The sequence below is a fragment of the Diplotaxodon limnothrissa genome, linkage group LG3 (assembly GCF_057381915.1).
Source record: "Diplotaxodon limnothrissa isolate DT_005_m linkage group LG3, D_limnothrissa_male_GT1.1, whole genome shotgun sequence".
In the NCBI taxonomy this organism is placed as follows: Eukaryota; Metazoa; Chordata; class Actinopteri; order Cichliformes; family Cichlidae; genus Diplotaxodon; species Diplotaxodon limnothrissa.
The window spans coordinates 11,776,223-11,794,720 of NC_140598.1; the positions used below are offsets into that span (position 1 = coordinate 11,776,223).

The 18,498-nt window shown below is 43.4% G+C and overlaps 2 protein-coding genes across 2 annotated transcripts in view; one reads left to right on the plus strand and one right to left on the minus strand.

The window, feature by feature from the left end:
* The window catches only part of LOC146634532 (uncharacterized), a 156,102-nt gene that overhangs the window by 121,955 nt on the left and 15,649 nt on the right, over positions 1 to 18,498 (plus strand). The window lies entirely within an intron of this gene.
* LOC146634535 (uncharacterized) lies at positions 2,712 to 3,860 on the minus strand. Its single transcript, XM_085377744.1, has 2 exons — positions 3,683 to 3,860; positions 2,712 to 3,226 (listed from the first exon to the last, which is right to left on the minus strand). Exons 1-2 carry the CDS (start codon positions 3,858 to 3,860, stop codon positions 2,712 to 2,714), a joined length of 693 nt encoding a protein of 230 aa, XP_085233870.1.

Genomic DNA, 18,498 nt, shown 5'->3' on the forward strand with positions numbered 1-18,498 from the left:
AAGTCGGACCCACCTGCTCCGCCAACCCCTCCATGCCGTCTCTGGTAAGGTTAGAAAGTCTCAGCACATTATAATGAACATAATTAATTCTATCTACATTCTTGTTTGGAGTCACTGGAAAGAAAGCAGAGATTATTGGAATATTTTCAAACCCGGCTGCTATTTGATCAGCAAGTTTAAATTCACTTGGAACCCCCCTGGGCACTCCAATTGAGTCTATCCAGGTGGGGGAATTCATCCTAGGGTCATAGGCATGTGAGCCATGAATTCCTCTCTTCCTCAAAATATGTCTTTTGCGCCTAGCTGCCAATGTGCGTGTGTTGTGTGGGGGAACCGCTTTTACCTGATTTCCAATTAGCATAAGTGGCGCTCCTAGTCTCACCATCGCACACGTCCCCACGCTCCCCAGAGGAACACGAACCAACAGAGTCCTGTGTCCGCAATAGTAATACAGCCCGCTCCTAGCCCACGTCCCAATTAAGGTGGCTGCATCACTCACATTGTTGGTGGTCCTCCCCGTCTGAGTGACCGAGCACCAACTGGGGTCAATTTCCCCCAACCGGTACTTAACTTTATCTGTGGAAAACGTAAAACACGTGTAATTATCTTTCCTGGGCATAAACGGCCCCACCTGTGTGAGTTTGCCAATAGGAGGAAATAGACTGGACAACACAGTGCAGTTCCCCGTATTAACAGCTCCTCTAGTCATTCGCAACATACAATCATAGCCCCACTGATCCTCTGGATACAGCGGTGCAGGCTCTATAAATAAACGCGGCCTTGCAGAAGCGCAAGCTACACAATCAGCCACTTTCTGCTCTCTAGCATTTTGAGCCATCCAGTCCAGCCAGATGTTACTGTCACTGAACCCGGTGGCGCGTTCAATTAAATCTTGTGGTTTCAATGTGGTATAATCCACCGACACTACTCGCCTCTCCTTTGGTTCGTGTTCTTCTGGTGTAGCCTCCGACGACCCACTCCCCTCTGGCCCTGTAACAGACACAACAGAGCTGGTGGGACTGGAAATCACACGAGTTGTCATTCCTTCTCTACCTGACGGTACATGATTAGTTTTTTCCAGGAAATTAACTTTAATTAACCCTTTTGGATCCACCCCTGCAGTTTCCACCCCCAAAACTAAATACATAGATTGTTTCCGATGCCAATTCCCCAATGATAGAGTTAACTGATTTCCAGATGGACTGAAATCCCTCTGAAGTTTAAGCTCGTTTTCCGGTCCTAATTCTAACGGTTCCCAATTTGGCCCAGTGTAACCCCTTACCTGATCCCAATTGCGGCACCAGCTGTCATAAGGACGATTTCCCCTTTCGCAATGTGTACTCACTGAATAATCCCAACAAACCCACACATTATATCCCCTCCAGGCACTGCTGGCATCCCTACAATCAAAAACATCACACAGATCAAACGTAAAGGAAGTTGTGGAGCCGATAACATAATCTAATTCTAAACCACCATATGTGCTGAGACACTCATCCTTTTTACCAGAGACCTCGCGCTTCGGTCTTGCTCGCGGCTTGCAGTCACTAAGGATCACGTGTGATGTAAGTGGTGTATCAAACAACGCCGGGTCGGCATGGCCTCCGTGCTCAGACTGGTTTTCCGGGTTGGTCTGCAACAAACAAATCAAAGAACATATGGCTATGGTTAGTGCCATGATTAACATTAAACCCATGATAATTTTGAACATTGTGGTAGCTTTTGAAACTTTTCTCTCCTCAGAAGAGTCTGAGTGTTGTGGTGTGTTATGGTTCAAAAATATTGGAGATGGACACCAGAGGAAAAACCCACAATAACAACACTGGTCCGGTCGGGTTGAGTCAAACGATGATTTAATGATCACACACGTGGGAGATGGACACTGTATGCAGACAGTCTCAGATCTCATCTCAAAAAACACATCACCATAGTTTTATGAAATCAGGGTATTAGAACGCCCCCTCATGCGTAGTGACAGGTGTAATACAATCAATGTTGACAATTTTATTTAACACAAAGAATAACATTGTCTCCTTCCCGAGGGCAGACGCTGACTGCCCCCGTCTCCTGGAACCGTCTGTACCCTGCTAAGACACAACATGGCAGCTACAAGGACTCTTTCATTTATTAAGACCATCAGTGTGTATTGCTCTAAATCAAGTATATAATATTAAATGAATATTGCTGGATCAGCTACTTCTACTTAAAACATATTAAAACATGACTAAGCACAAAATCACCAAGAATAACATCTTATAAGTGCTGTGTAAGCGCGTGCGGCCTTCCAAGCTCAAAGCCTTTGCCCTCCATAGATCAGCCAGACTCGCGCTGGCTGTAGCTTTTAACCTTTAATTACCTTGAGCACAACTCTAGAATGAGCAACAAACTGCAATGTGTATGGAATGATCATGGTTACATCTGCAATGAAAAATCATGTTATTATTCTGGTACCTGTAAAAAAGATCAAACTAAAGTTATCACCATCACTGTAATGCAAAGAATAATGTAAGATCAAAAAACTTCAATTTATGCTTAATGCAAAGCTGGTTATATACTTCTAATGAACTAATAATGCCATATTAAAATATTAAATGATAATGCGAAAAACATCCCCTCCTTATTCTACAGGTGCCATGGTGGTATGTGGATATTATAGTGTAGCAAAAAGTTCAGAGCCCTTTATCAGAGCCTCTTTTTTTTTTTCTATGTGTTCAGTGTGGTACCGCTCCTTTTCGTTGGCGTGGTGACCTCCTCCTAGGCTGCTCTCTTCTCTTCGACCTTCCGGGTAGACCACCGGTCGGCCCGTTGCACAGGTGTGAGGGTTTATTCTGCCTCTCAATTTCACCTGTGTTGGGTGGAGATTGATCCTTCCCCACCAAGCTCTCGTGCGCGGCAGCGCACTGCGTCCAGTGATACCAGGTGTCGCCTTTCCCTTTTAGTTGAACCGCCGTCGCCGTCCGAGCCGATACCTCGTATGGACCAGTCCAGCGAGGCTCCTTCCACTTGCGTTTAAGGACTCTTAGCCACACTGCTTTCGCGTCCGGAACCTCTCCTCCTCCTGTGTGGCCTTCACAAGCCACCTGTTTTGTGAAACTGGATACAAGCGCCTTCACCTCGTTCCAGTAGTCTGCGTGAGACCTGTTCCCCTTTGTGTCCTGTTCGACCGAGCCCACCGTCCAAGGTGCCGGAAACTGTCTCCCGGTTTGCAGCTCGTATGGTGTAAAACCTGTGGATTGATTAACAGAACATCTTATGGTCATCAAAGCAACCGGCAGGGCTGCGACCCAATTTAGCCCTGTTTGCGCGCAGATTTTTGCCAATTTGTTTTTCAAATTTAGATTCATTCTTTCTACTTTTCCTTGAGACTGAGGATGATAGACTGTACCGAATTTATGTTGGACGCCCAACATTTTTTCTACTTGGGCCAAATCTTGATTTTTAAAATGGGTTCCATTATCTGATCTAATTCTTTTGGGGAACCCATGACGAGGAATATAATGATTAATTAAACATTTAATGACAATCTTAGCATCCTCCTTTTTTGTAGCCCATGCTTCTGGCCAACCGGTCAGAGCATCGACACACACCAACAGATATCTCACACCACCAGGCCCAGAATCAATCATATCAGTGAAATCAATAACAATCTCCTCTCCCGGCCTCTCAGGAAGCCGAAACTTACCCACTTCCGGTTTGACAGCGGGCTTGGGATTGTGTGCCCCACAGATTAAGCACATCCTGGCCTTCTCTCTTATCATTGCTCGCAGCTCAGGATGCCACCAATGGCACAAGTTTCTCTCCATCTGGGCTATCCCCACGTGTGCGAGTCCATGAGCCTCATCCACCTTCTGTTTTGCCATTTTTGCTGTCAGCACGGGGCGCCCGTCTGGCCCCCTCCACAATTTTCCGTCTTGCCAAGCTCCTTTGTTTTTCCACACCCCCTTTTCCTCTGGGGATGCCTCCTCCTGAGCCTGTTTAACTTCCTCAGTCAGGTCAATAGATATCTCCTCTTCTGGAGTTACCTGGATCATTTGTCTCTGTCCTTTGTAGCCTGCAGCCTCCTTTGCGGCTTCATCTGCTCTCTGGTTTCCTTTGTCCACCATGCTGGTTCCTTGTGAGTGAGCTTTGCATTTTATGATACTCACCTCCTCAGGGTCAGCCAAGGCCTTTTCCAGTTCTTCCATTTCATGTTTGTGGCAAATGGGTGCATTGGTTGCTGTTCTGAATCCTGCTCTTTTCCACTGGGGCAGCTCCACATGCGCTGCTCCAAATGCATATGCTGAGTCGGTGTAGATGTTCACTCTCCTATTCTTGGCTAATCTCAAAGCTCGAGCTAGGGCTATCACTTCAGCTCTCTGGGCCGACTGCTTTCCCTCAATTCTTCCTGACTCTTTGACCTGATAGTCTCCTTCGACTCTGCAAACCACAGCATACCCTGCTTTCAATCCTTCTTCGTCTCTGTGGCAACATCCATCAGTAAACCAGTCCTCAGCTCCTGGTATGGGCTCGGCCTTCAGGTCCTCTCTAATCTTTTCCTCAATCTGTGCTCTTTTGACGCAGTCATGTGGTTCCCCTACCCCCATTAAATCTGCCATGTTAATTCCTTCATGTGTGAATGTCAAATTTGGGGCCTCTAGGACTTTGCTCAGTCTCTGTTGTGCCCGTGGTGACATACAAAATGCTTGTGAGTTCACATATGCCACTATGCTATGTGTAGTGAGTATTTTTAGTGGGTGCTCTCTCACTACATGTGCTGTTTTTTGAATGATTCTGGCAACCCCTGCTGCGTGTTGTGTGCATGTGGGATGTTTTGCTTCTGTTGGATGTAGTTTTACACTAACATACATAAGCACATCCCTCCCCCCCCCCTTTTTTCTGAAACAACACTCCATTTACAACTGAGTTTGTTTCAGAAACATCCAAATAGAAGGGCTCCTCATAATTGGGTGTGGCTAGATCTGATGCCCTTGACAAATCCTGTTTTAAACTAATGAATGCGGCTTCAGCATCGGGCGCCCAAGGCAGCTCAGCCTTAAGGTTTCGAACGCCAACTTGCTTCATCAGGCCCCTTAAAGGGGCAGTTTTGCCTGCATAATCGGAAATGAACTGTCTGCTGTAACCTGTTAAACCAAGAAAAGAAAGCATTTCTCTCACAGTTCGCGGTTTTGGGTGTGTCAAAATTTGGTCTCTGTGTGTGTTCATCAAACCCACTGATTTATGTGCGATTACTCGGCCCAAAAATGTTACCTCCGGGCGAACTAACTGCAGCTTCTCCTTACTTACTTTAAAGCCGCACTCCGCCAACCTATTCAAAACGACGAGGGACGCCGCTGTGCAATCCGCTGCTGACGGGGCTGCAATGAGAAGATCATCAACATACTGTATTAATGTACATCCATCAGGCAAATTACATGACGACAAGGCTTCTTTGAGCACCTGATTGAAAATGCCTGGAGAAAGTGCAAAGCCTTGTGGCAAACGTGTGTATCTTAATTGTTGACCTCTATATGTGAATGAAAAAATGTCTCTGAGTGACTCATGCAGAGGAAGACAAAAGAATGCATTTGCCAGGTCAATACACGTGAACCACATTTGGTCACACGTGATAGCTGATAACGCTGTGTACGGGTTTGGTACTGGTGCAGTGGTAGAGAGCAATATTTCATTAATGGCTCTCAAATCATGTGCCATGCGGTATTTTCCTGTTCCATGTTTTTCCACTGGTAGAATTGGTGTATTCCACAGTGAGTGAGATGGCTCTAACACGCCGACCTTTAACAGGCCTTCAATTGTTTCTGTTAGACCTTCCTCTGCTTCAGGTTTGTGCCTGTATTGTGGTCTGTTAATTGGTGTGTGTGATTTCAGCTGGAACAGGACAGGAGAACACTTAGCTAGGCCAACGTCCGTGGGCCCTTTTGACCATAGACTGTCAGGGAGATCTGACAATCTAGCAACTGCATCAGGATGATCTACTCTCTCCTCACCATGTGTTTTTGAAATTTCTTTGTGTTCCAAGATCACTGTATCAACACAGACACAATTAATGCGATAAGTTTTACAATTTGCTGCATAAGACAAGTTTGGAATTTGGGTGCTTTGCCACCCTGTGTCGTCCAGCGCCCGCCTGACCATTGGACCCAGATCACCTGCACCATGACCTTGATGGACCGCCAATGTAATGTGAGGGGTCGAATTTTCACCCACATTGTACCAGGGCCGCTGTTCATCAGTCAATTTCACAGCCGCGGCTACTCCTTCTGGTCCGATGTAAATGTTGTGTATTTGCACATTCCAAGTCTGACCCTCAAGATCAGATTGGAATACTTCACGATAGGTGTCGTCATTATCTTTATCATAAAACAGAGTGACGTGGTTTATGTCACGCAGAGGGGAGTAAACTGCCAAGCTCATTATCCAAGGTCTCCACAGCTGAAATTGTCTCAGAATGTCCTCTGTCACTAGTCTGCCCCAGTAGACGTCAGCATTTGGTCTTTCACAATCCTTAAGCAAATACTGAGTCTTTGTGTGTGTTCCCAGGCACGGGAAATGCTGTCCCCCTGGCAGAGTAACCGATAATCCATCTGCTGAGCACGTGATCGTAGCGCCCAGCTTCACGAGCAGATCCCTGCCCATGAGATTCGCTGGCACGTGTGATGACACCACGTAGTTATGTTTCAAAGTCTGCTTGCCCAGCTTTGTCAATGCTGGATTAGTCACTGGCAGAGTCATTGGAATCCCGGAAAAGCCCACCACACTGACTGTGTGGGAGGATAGTGTTGCACTGTCTGGTGCTGCTTTCAAGGTTGAATATGTTGCGCCAGTGTCCACAAGGAAGGGCAGTTCTGTCCCTTCTACTGTCATTGACAGCATGGGGTCTGCCACGCCCATGCTGTCTGGTCCCTCCGGGCCTCCTCAGTACTGCTTCTCTCTCCAGTCAGCCACTGGATACTGCGCAGCCGGTGCTGCACTCGGGTTCGGGGCCTGATATGCTCCCCTGTTTCCATTTCCTGCTCTCGGGGCTCCACGTGCCTGGGGTTGGTAGTTTCTTCTTTGATAGTTCTGACGAGGTTCTGGGCAATTTCTGTTCCAATGCCCTTCTGCTCCACAATTCCAACAGACATTCCAAGGCATGTTGCTGGGATTCCCTGTGTTACGAGCTCTTTGCACTCCCCCCCTTGAACCACCACGCCCTCTGTACGATCCACCGGTTCCCCAATTCCCTGTGGGTTGGTGCTGCCTTGGTGCATTGGCGGGCCATCCGTCGTTAGTGCAGGGACCCGGGCCACTATCTGGCCATTCGGGCCCAGGACCAGACTGGGTCGCAACTATCATTATTTTTTCCTCTTTCTTTTTCTCCCCGGCTTTGTTTCTGGCTTCTGCCAACTGTAATTTGAGCAAAGATGTTTGAGCCTCCTCCAACTCCTTTTTCTGCTTGTTCGCCTTGTCCTGCTCCAGCTGCAACCGATGAGAAATGTGTCTTTCCCACTGCACCGAATCTGCTACAGCAAAATCTGGATTTTTCTCTAACTCAGCTGTGACCTGGCTGGGCAGCCCTGCCAGCACCGCCGAACGAAACCACGCCCTGTGCTCGCCTTCTCTGCCCGGATGAGTTCCTGTTTCTGACAACCATTGATGTTTGGCCTTTTCTAAAAACTCTCTAGGTGTGTTTTGGGGGTCCCAGATTATTTTAGGTATAGCACCAGTATTAGGGGTTGGATACTTTTCACGGACTGCGTCAGACAAAGCACATTGCACCTGCGGATAAGGCCGATCATTTGCATAGCGAGTTGTGCGGGCTATGGCCTCTACATCTGCTAGCCCACCACCGAGCATACACCGCGCAGAAATCGCGCGAAAATCACCTATGGCAAGCTCCTCTCCTTCTGTTAGCCTGCCTAGCTCCCGCAACCATCTTGCTCCTCCCTCAGTTATAGGTGGAAGCTGTTTAACCAGTGCCTCCAAATCTCTTACTTTGAATGCGCGGTACACTGGTTCATTATGTGCACCAGCCACTAAAGGTAGATTATAACGAGGGCCCGCAGGTTCTTCTGTTTTGGTCACTGATTTACTCTGTCTCGCTTTTCCCTTACCTTTTGAGCTCTTAAAAATGGGCTCCCTCTGTCCCTGTTCTTTTTTCACCTGTCTTGACCTAAGACTCCTGGCTATAGTTGGTTCTGACGCGGCTCCTCCTCTGTCTTCCTCCTGATCCTCCTCTGAAGTACATGAGTTATTGTCGCTGTCTTCATCTGACATCCCTTTGGTCATTTTATCCTTTACGGCCTTCAGCGTATTTAATACTTCCATTAGCCCTTGGGGGGCATCAAGCATTCGCCCGAATACTTCTCCTGCCCAGGTGTCTGACCTGGCCGCTGCTTTGGAGTATTTAGACTTGCTGGTCTGGGCCTGCTCTTCTCTTGCCGGTGTTGGCAGATCGATAAAAGCCGGTTGTGCCATCCTTTCCACCGGTGAAATCATGTCTTCGTTTGTAGGGTCTTGAACTGCTTCACCACGCTGGTCAGGCAAGCTCTCCCTTAGTGCTTCGGCACCTTGTCTGTCTCCTCTGTCATGGGGACGGGGAGGTGAAGTCGGGCCTTCATCTGCAGCTGAGGCTATCTCCACCCCTTCCCCTTTGAGGGACTGACATTTAACTGTCATTGGTCCTTCATTATGAAACACTAATGGTGCACTGGTGTATTCAACATCCGCTATACCTCCCATAACTACTGCAGTCTGTCCATCTGGGCCATGAACTTGTCCTCCCCCAAGGGTCATCACGGGCATCATATGGGATCTTCTTGCAGCGTTAGATGATAATGTGGCCCAAGGATATGTTTTTGTTGTATAATACATATTAGCATCTCCTGGTTTAGGAATCCACTGCTTCATTTGTTCCTCCAGCTTCTTATTTTGCTTTCTCAGTTGTTTGAAGGCCTCCACTAAGCTCTCCATATCTTCTATTTCACGTGTGTCATCCTCCTCCATCCAGGAAGATGCTCCATTGCACAGGAACATCCACTTGCAGCATTTTGCATGAATTTCCTGTAATTTTGTGATTTGTCGCTTTGCTCTCCAATTAATTAAACGTGTTCCAGCTTCCACTTGCAGTTGTTCCAGCTCTTGCTCGCATCTCTCTCCTTCTGTTTTGAGGACAAAACTTAGGGCTATTTTGTCGTCCAGCCCTCTGTGTTGTGAAGCAATAAGTTTACTTAGCTCAGCTTCCATAGTTTTGCATTCCTTTTCAGCTAACTTTGATGATCCAGGGGAAGCTAAGCGAATAGCTCTTTTTAGCTGTTCCAGCTGGTCCTTCAGAGGCTTATAGCCTCTATGCCCACTAGGTGTCACAGTTGGGCCGTCAGCCATGATCCTAAAACACACCTACCTTCCTTTTTGTGACGTGATATGGCTCCTCCTTCTGGATCACTCCACAATGTCTGCCTGTTAGCTTTCAGAATTACTCTCGCTCCTCCAACGGTCACCTTTTTCTACAGTATTTAAGTGAATATGTTACTGACAAGGAGGATTGTGATCAAGTACTCACAAACATGGATTATTGTTACAGAGCAATGTGTAACATTCCCCAAACATTCAAGGAAGCAATAGCTTCATCTAACTCAGAGAAATGGGTCAGTGCAATGGATGAAGAGATGCAATCACTAAGAGAAAATGACACATTTACCTTAACCACTTTGCCTGAGGGTAAGAAGACAGTGGGGGGTAGATGGGTGTACGCAGTCAAAAACAATGTTGATGGATCTGAGAAGTACAAGGCACGTTATGTTGCTAAAGGATATAGTCAGAGGATAGGTGTGGATTATGAAGAAACATTTTCCCCTACTGCTAACCTGACTAGTATCAGAGTGTTGATGCAAAAGGCAGCACAAGAAAACATGCTTTTACATCAGATGGATGTTAAAGCTGCCTATCTTCACGCACCAATAGATTGTGAGGTATTCATGGAACAACCTGAGGGTTATGAGGTAAAATCCGACACAAATGAAAAACTGGTGTGCAAGTTGAAAAAGTCGCTATATGGGCTAAAACAATCAGGCCGAAATTGGAACAAGTTGTTGCATGAATATCTGAGTGAGAACAACTTTGTGCAGAACCCCGCTGACCATTGTGTTTACACAAAAATGACAGAAAATAAGAAGGTGATTCTGATAGTATGGGTGGATGACCTGATCATTGCTGCTAGTGATGAAAGTGAACTGACTATTGTGAAGAAAATGCTTGCAGCAAAATTCAAAATGAAGGATTTGGGTAAACTGAGACATTTCATTGGTATAGATTTTGACCAGAGTGATAACTGTGTAAAAATGTCACAAAAACAATATGTGGAAAAAATACTTGAAAGATTCAACATGCAGGATTGTAAAGAAAGACAGACACCCTGTGAGCAAAAACTGAACTATGCTGATGATGCAGAAATGATGAGTGATGTCAAAAGGTACAGAGAGGCAGTTGGTAGTCTGATCTATTTGGCTACATGCACAAGACCAGACTTGAGTTTTATAGTCAGTAAACTTTCACAGTACTTTACTGAGCCAACTGAAGACCAATGGACTACAGTAAAACATGTACTGAGATATCTGAAAGGGACAACCGAGAAAGAACTGTGTTACAGGAAATGTGACAACAAAGAACTGAGGTTGTGGGCATACAGCGATGCTGATTGGGCAGCTGATGTAACAGACAGACGGAGTACAACTGGTTATTGCATAAGCTTGTCTGTAGATGGTCCTTTAATCTCATGGAAAACCAAAAGACAACCTACTGTTGCATTATCTACCTGTGAAGCGGAGTACATGGCTTTAGCTGCAACCCTACAAGAAGTTTTGTACCTAATGCAACTGTTACAAGGTATTGATGGACAAAAATATGCACCGCCAAAAGTTCATGAAGATAATCAGGGTGCAATTGCGTTGGCGAAGAATCCTGTGACGAGACAGAGATGTAAACATGTTGACATAAAGTACCACTTTGTGAGGTCAACTGTGAGTGCCGGAAAAATAACTCTGGAGTATTGTTCAACAGAAGAGATGGTTGCAGATGTAATGACAAAACCTGCAACAAAAGTTAAGTTGTTCAAGTTTGAGAAGTTTATGTTTGGACATTAACATGGTATACGGACATGTATACAGTACTGAGGAAGAAACCTTTTGTTTGTTGTTTTTTTTGTTTACTTAAGAGCATCATAATATGAGAGCAAGTGGGGGTGTTGAAATAAGAAGAGAAAATGCTCTCAATTATGGAGACAGTCAAATAGTCTATTTATGTTTGATGTGTGCTTTACATTTGTGTGGCTGTTAATAAAGTTAGCGCGCTCTAGGGGGCGTATGCGTTCATCGAAATGGCCGATGGCTGATGTGTATTTTTCCTCCCTAGAATATCGTCGGCGAAGTTTGCCATGTGCGTTAGATTTCACTGCGCATTTTCATACCTCTGCCAACAAGCTGGTAAATCAATTTAGAAGCAGAGTCGATAACGGCCTCCTGAAGCTCCCTAGGTGGGGTGACTGCCGCTGGATCCATATCTGGCTGGTCCGTACTGTCACGGCGGGTGAGGAGAGCCGTGTGAAAATAATAAATGAGGATCCAATCGCAGGCAGTAGTGGAGAAGTGAAGGTGGTTTATTGAACACAAAAATAAATATGGACAAACAGCAAATGGAGCACGAACTAAACTAGACTGGAAACAACTAAACTACAGAGCACAAACACACGGGTGAGACATGGTGGATACACAGACGGACCAGCAACTACAATGACAGAGGACACGACTTAAATACACAGAGAAACACAGGGGAATTACACACAGGTGGTGGACACAGCTGGGAATAATCAACAAGACGAGACAGAGGTAAAACTGAACACACTCACATGAGACGCAGACCTTCACAATAAAACAGGAACAAGAAACCATCACACTAAGACGCAGACTCGACATAGAGAGACAGACAGAAAATGACACATGGAACTAAACTAAACCTACAAAAACATGACAACTCAAAATACTGGGTCAAACTGACCCAGAACCGTGACAGATTTTCTATAATGTTTTGCTTGAGCATGTCCTGCTTTTCTGTAATGTTATTTCTACAGTTTTAGCAGTTCTTCTCGAGGGAAAGAGAAAGATGTAAAAATCTTATACGTTATATATGTTAAATAACATGTGTAGTGCTCACATGTAATGCAGATGTTAGCTTTGATCGAACCAATAAATCCTGATTGGATGTTGTTAGCGTTAGCACTTGTGTTTGCTTCCCTGCTGTACAGCAGCATTACCAAAATACAACTGAAGAAACAAACTCAGTTATGAAAAGTTTGTGTTCAGTTTGCAGTCGCTGAAAATAATTACACCTTTGGGAATGACATGGAAATGCTCCCACACTAAAGATTGGGTTTTGTTTTGGGGATTTTCCATCTTAATTTATCTGTCTTATTTGGCTACATCTACGACACTGCTATGCTCTCTCTTGCCTATGTTTTCGTGGCTGCTGCTATCTGTATTTTAATATATATATATATATATATATATATGCAATGAAAATTCCCGTCTCGCCCCTCCCGGCAGTCTGTATACTTTAAGCTTGGGTAGTTTTTACACAGGATACGGGAGGATTATTGAGAAGAACCTAAGCAAACACGTGACAAGTTTTCAACAGGAATGAATGACAGTAAAAATGTTACCTCACAGATCGTTTTCATGCCATCAGTAATGAGCTGGTTTCAGCTGGACTGGACACACTCAAATGGCAAAGAAGGTTGTGTAGCCTTTGCAGAGAAGATGAAATGCATTCATGTAAATCAAAATGCATCTTTTAATTGAGGTAGAGGTTTGTCAGAGATATTATTCTCATAATGTACCTTTGTCCCAGCTGATTACCTTCATTAAACAGCAGGTTGCAAAAACCTCTTGTGTACCTCTTTTCAACCACTGGGAGGCGCTACAGCTTCATTCCTTTCACACTAAGGCAGCGGTAGGGAACTCCAGGCCTCGAGGGCCGGTGTCCCTGCAGGTTTTAGACGTTCCCTACCCCTGCACTAAGGCCTTTGAAATCTTCATTAACACTGAGCTTGAAATTTCTATCAGTCGAATGCAAAGGAGTCCTGTGGTTGTAGGACAGAGGTAGGGAATGTTAATCTGCCATCATTTAGATTATATGACAACAACCTTCAAATCTGAAGTCTCAGAAATCTGCTTCATGTACAAGTTCCTCCAATAATCAGGGCTAATATCACCAAATTGTACATAAACAGACTTTTACATGTTAAATATTTCTCAAATATGGGGAAAAAAACAATATAAAATACTATATTATTAACAAAATATCTTAAGATACAGCTACAAATTGCTTGAAACATTTGCAATGAAATATATAAAACAGCTTTATTGTCAGTGAGGACAAAGTTATAGTGATGCTGTGCTGGAGTGTTCAAAAGAAGACAGAGACATGAAGTATAAATATTGTATAATATTAAATATAAGAAAGAACAAAGTTATAAAAAGATTAATAATTGAAATCTGCAACAATATTCACATAAAGTGTAAAATACAGAGTTAACTGTTTAATAGGTGAAGTTTAGGTCTTGCAGTCGAACAATGATCCCAAACACAGCAGCAAATCTACAGCAGAATAGCTGAAAAGCAAAGTCCAGACCTCAACCTGGGACATTCAGAGAGCTGTGCTTAAATAAATGCCCACAAACCTCAAAGAACTGAAGCAACGTTGTAATGAAGAGTGGGCCAACATTCCTCCACAACAATATGAGAGACTGATAAAGTCAAGCAGAAAACAATTACCTCACATTTGTGCTGCTAGAAGTGTTTCTAGTTATTCACAGGACTGTAGTTTGAATTTAAAGAAATGTGAAAGTGCACTGAAATTAACATAAAGTTATTGCAATTTTTTAAAAAAAATCAAGAAATCTAAGAGGAAGAAACAATGTAAACCACAAAATTTTTTTCCTTATATTCTCCACACGGCAATGCACATAACAGACATAAAATATTTGCATTTATCAATAGAAAATATAAAATTTTTCCATAGTCATAGCCAGGCCCGATTACTGCCAAACCTGTGCTGAATCAATCACTTAAACAGGACCTGTCTGACAAAGTAGAGTAGACCAAAAGATCCTCAAAAACTACACATCATGGCGCAATCCAAGGAAATTCAGAAGCAAATAAGAAACAAAGTAATTGAGATCTCTCAGTCTGGAGATGCAACGTCAAGATGAACAGAATCCAGTTTCTGGGATCCTGAAGGAGAATGTCTGGCCATCTGTTCACGACCACAAGCTGAAGTGCACTTGATCCAAAGCACACCAACAAGTCCACCTCTAAGCAGCTTAAGTAAAACAAAATAAAGACTTTGGAATGGCTTAGCCAAAGTTCATACGTGAATCTGATTGAGGTGCTGTGACCTTGGAAAGGTGGTTCATACTCAAAAACCCTCCAGTGTGGCTGAATTACAACAATTTTGCAAAGATGAGTGGGCAGAAATTCTTCCACCACCTCGTAAAGGACTCATTGCCAGTTATCCCAAACGCTTTATTGCAGATGTTTCTACTCAGGGTGGCCCAGCCAGTTATTAGGTTTAGGGGGCAATCACTTTTTCCACACAGGGCCATAATAATGGCCGCCTTAATAATAAATGCCTTGATTTAGGAACTACTTTTAATGTTTACTTGTGCTATTTTGCAAAAAATAAAATCTCTGCAAAAACATCAAAACTGCTGACCATCTGACCTCAATATGAAATTATTAATCTTTTGACAAAAAACATTTAGATTTGTAAAAATAAAGAAACCATAGAGGAACAAACAATGTTGTTTGCTACGTTCTAACATGGCAATCTAAATAACAGTAATGCAAACATATATATTTATCAATAAAAACAGATCGCCTTTTCACTGTTACAAAAGTCAAGTATATCAATGTTTGTTCAGCTTTCATAAATGTAAGTTTATAAGTACAGAGTACATTTTTTGGTAAAGTCCAACTTCTTTTAATACATGCAACACATTTCAGAACATTTGGGACAGAGACAACAAAAGACTGGAAATACTTGGTAAAAATCTGGTGAAACACTTTAAAGCCAGTGGGATTAAATGGGAAACATAAAATTTAATACTAGACAAAGACCGATTGAATCATGAAGCAAAGAATTAATAACTAAATCACAAGTAGAAAATGTTATGCAGATATTATTGGATAGATTTTGGTGTAGAAAAAAATGACAAGAAATCAAAAATGAAAGTTATCGTCTTTTTCTTTAAAGAGTAGCCTACTGCAGAGCAGCAACACTGACAAAGACCATCATCACCAATACTGCAGCTAATACAATGATCCAGGAGGAGACTTGAAAAAGCAGGAAAAATGTGACACTGATCAAAATGAATACATCAATTATTGATCAAAGAGAAAATGCATACTACCACAATGCATTGTTATTGCATCTCAGTTTCTCACCATCACTGATAATCTGACGTCTGCTGGACCTCAGGAATCGTCTCCATCACCTCTCTGTGAGGAGCAGAGAGCACTCGTGCTGCACATCCCACCTGTGTGCTGTGTTTACGTGAACCTGAGAGCACAGCTGTAGTGGTGACAGTGAATGTAGCGTTGGTGTTGGACACACTGACAGTGTTGTACTGTGAGAAGCTGAGGTGTTGTTGTGAGAGTGTTACAGTGGGAGCAGGTCGACCAGTGGCTGAACAGGAAACAACCCACTCTTCAGCAGAGTTTGACTCTCTGACATCAACAACAGGTTCATGCAGCTCTGTGAAGGATCAGGAGATATAAAATAAGGAGTATATTGTTAAAGATACATTGACTTCTAACACATGTAACGCATTAAGGTAAAATTTCTTACCATAAGGATGTGTTACACGATTTATAAACCCCAGTTTGTTAATTATTTGTTCATAATTCATATCTATATACTTAATTTTTAAAAAATTAAGTGTTTTTGGTCAAATGGAATTTCTTTTTGGGTAATTTTAGCCCCTTTTAGCCCTCTGCCAAAATGTTTTAACCTTTCTGTCTCTAACAGTAAAACATCGTTCCTTTATCTTCTGTGTCTGGTGTGTTGGTCAGGATTAGCTAGCTTGGCAAAAAGTTCACATTAAACAATTAAAGTGTGTTACTGTGAGGTGTGTGTTCGTACTATGAGTCACAGCTCGAGTTTTCTTGCGGGTGAAGGTTTTTCACCTCGCTGTCATTCTTGCATAAAAGTGTTTGACCCCTTCAGAAAAAAAAACGAAATTTGGGATTATTTTTTGTTTTGTTCATTGTGTGTATTTGTTTCTACTTTTTACTTTTTCTTTTACTGTGTACAGCACTTTGGTCAACCTGTGTTGTTTTTAGACATGGTTATTGATTGATTGATTGATTGATTGATTGATTGATTGATTGATTGATATGTCTTTGATTAAAATACAGCCTACTCCACATCCTCCAAGTTACAGAGAAGAGAAACCATCTGGGGTGAACTTGTGCACTTGGTATTGGCTGTCATGGTCCCTGTGCCTCTCCGGCTCGCTCATGTTGGCCACAGGTTTGTTTTGTTTTCTCTCCTGCTTCCCTGGGTGGAGCTCATTGTGGGCTCTCACCCTTGGCCCACGTATCTGCGGTGATTTCTACACCTGTTGCTGATCAGGCGGCGTCCCCCTTGCCTATTTAACGCTGCGGCATGGAGTATTCGGCACTGGAATGTTGAACCTCCCATGTTCGTGCTCTCAGCTCTCCTAAGATAAACTCTCTCAGTGTTGTGTGGCGTATTGATCTAATTGGACTCTTTGTGTTTAGATCTCCCCGGAACTGGTGGCGGACCCTGACCTGTGATCCCTGTGTGTGTCAACATAAGTGGAAATTGGAGCGAGAGTGGCTGTGGAGAAGCGAGTGTGCGTAAGAAGAGGAGTGGCGGAGTTTGGGCCGAGTGGGGAGCGAGTGTGGATTCCTTCCCCTGGAGCCCTGAAGCCCTGCCCCATTCACTGTATATACACATCACTGTGGTTTCCCTTCTGTGTTAATAAATTGTCAACCCTTTGCTTGCCAGAACGCTGCCTGCGTCTGAATCCATCTGTTAGCCCTGACATTGGATACCTGGAAATCAGTGAAGGGACCATTAATGCTTAAACTTGTACACAGGTTTGAGAGCAACCACCCAAAAGCTTCTGCTAATAAACACTAGTCTGTGTTTGTGACGCAAATGTTTCTGGCTGTGTTCACAAACATTTAGTAAGGTGAGTGAGGAATATTAATACTTATTATTAGATCATTAGCAGACTGTAGAACTTGACTGCACGCCAAGGTGGCAGTTCAGCCATTTGATTCATGTTGCAGCAGCTCATGAGTGAATGAACATCGTGCAATAAAAGTACTTCTAGAAGTACATTTTTGCAAAAACGTACATTGTGGAGGAATGTAGGGAAGACACGAGGGAGCCCAATATTTTACTCAAACGTTAATCGCTGCATCACACAACTGAACATTCAAAGCGCCAAAACCTAACCCTCTCACTTCCCGTTACACTGGGTACGAGTGGAGCTACCTGGTGGTATGTACTTACATTTATTTAAATTTACTTGAGTAGGGTAGAGTCATGCTAATGACCTAATAATTTTATTCAGGTGTGTTGCAGCAGAGATACATTTCAAAGCTTCAGGACGCTGGCTCTCAAGGCCTGGAGTTTGACACCCCTGCTTTACACAAAGATGGGTTAAATCACAGTGCAAAGAATGAATGAATAAATGAAATATAAAAAATAAATAATTATTAAATAGTCTTACACATCAATGTCATTGGTTGACTTTTGAAGTATTTGAATCCTTATTGGGTTCCCTGAGTGACAGAAGGATTAAAACACTTTAAAATCAGTACTGAAAATATGTGCAGACATTACTAGATAGATTTAGGGTTAGAATCAATAAATCACTATCATGTTAATAAGATAAGACACATTACAAAACGACATACTAGAAAGTGAAAAGGTAACTTTTCTTCAAGCAGCATAGTGGAGCATCAGAAAAAGACAAACCCCAACACCAGCACTGCTGCAGCTATTACAGTGATTGAGGGAAAATCTGTGAAAAAAACAGAAAAACGTGACGCTGACCAACAATAATACATCACTCATGAAGTACTGAAGTCATTGTTATTAGATCCCAGTCAAATTTACCCAAGTATCATCCGCCTCTAGTCTAGTCTGTGGTATACAGAAAGAGTTTCTCACCACCAACAGATGTTTTTTGGACCTCAGGAATCGTCTCCATCACCTCTCTGTGAGGAGCAGAGAGCACTCGTGCTGCACATCCCACCTGTGTGCTGTGTTTGGACATAGATGGAAACCTAAGCTAGAATAACACCCAACTAAATCCTAACTAATAATGGCAACACAAGAACTAAGCATATATTCAATATAATATAAGACCTCCAAAAACACACACAGTGAACTCAAAATACTGGGTCACAGATCCAGCCCCCAACACATAAC

Excerpts from the sequence above, each read along its gene's own strand:
- LOC146634535 (XM_085377744.1), bottom strand. The coding sequence starts at position 3,860 with ATGGCAAAACAGAAGGTGGATGAGGCTCATGGACTCGCACACGTGGGG. Across the intron at positions 3,227-3,682 it reads CGCTGTCAAACCGGAAGTGG|GTTTTACACCATACGAGCTG; the intron begins GTAAGTTTCGGC and ends ATCAATCCACAG.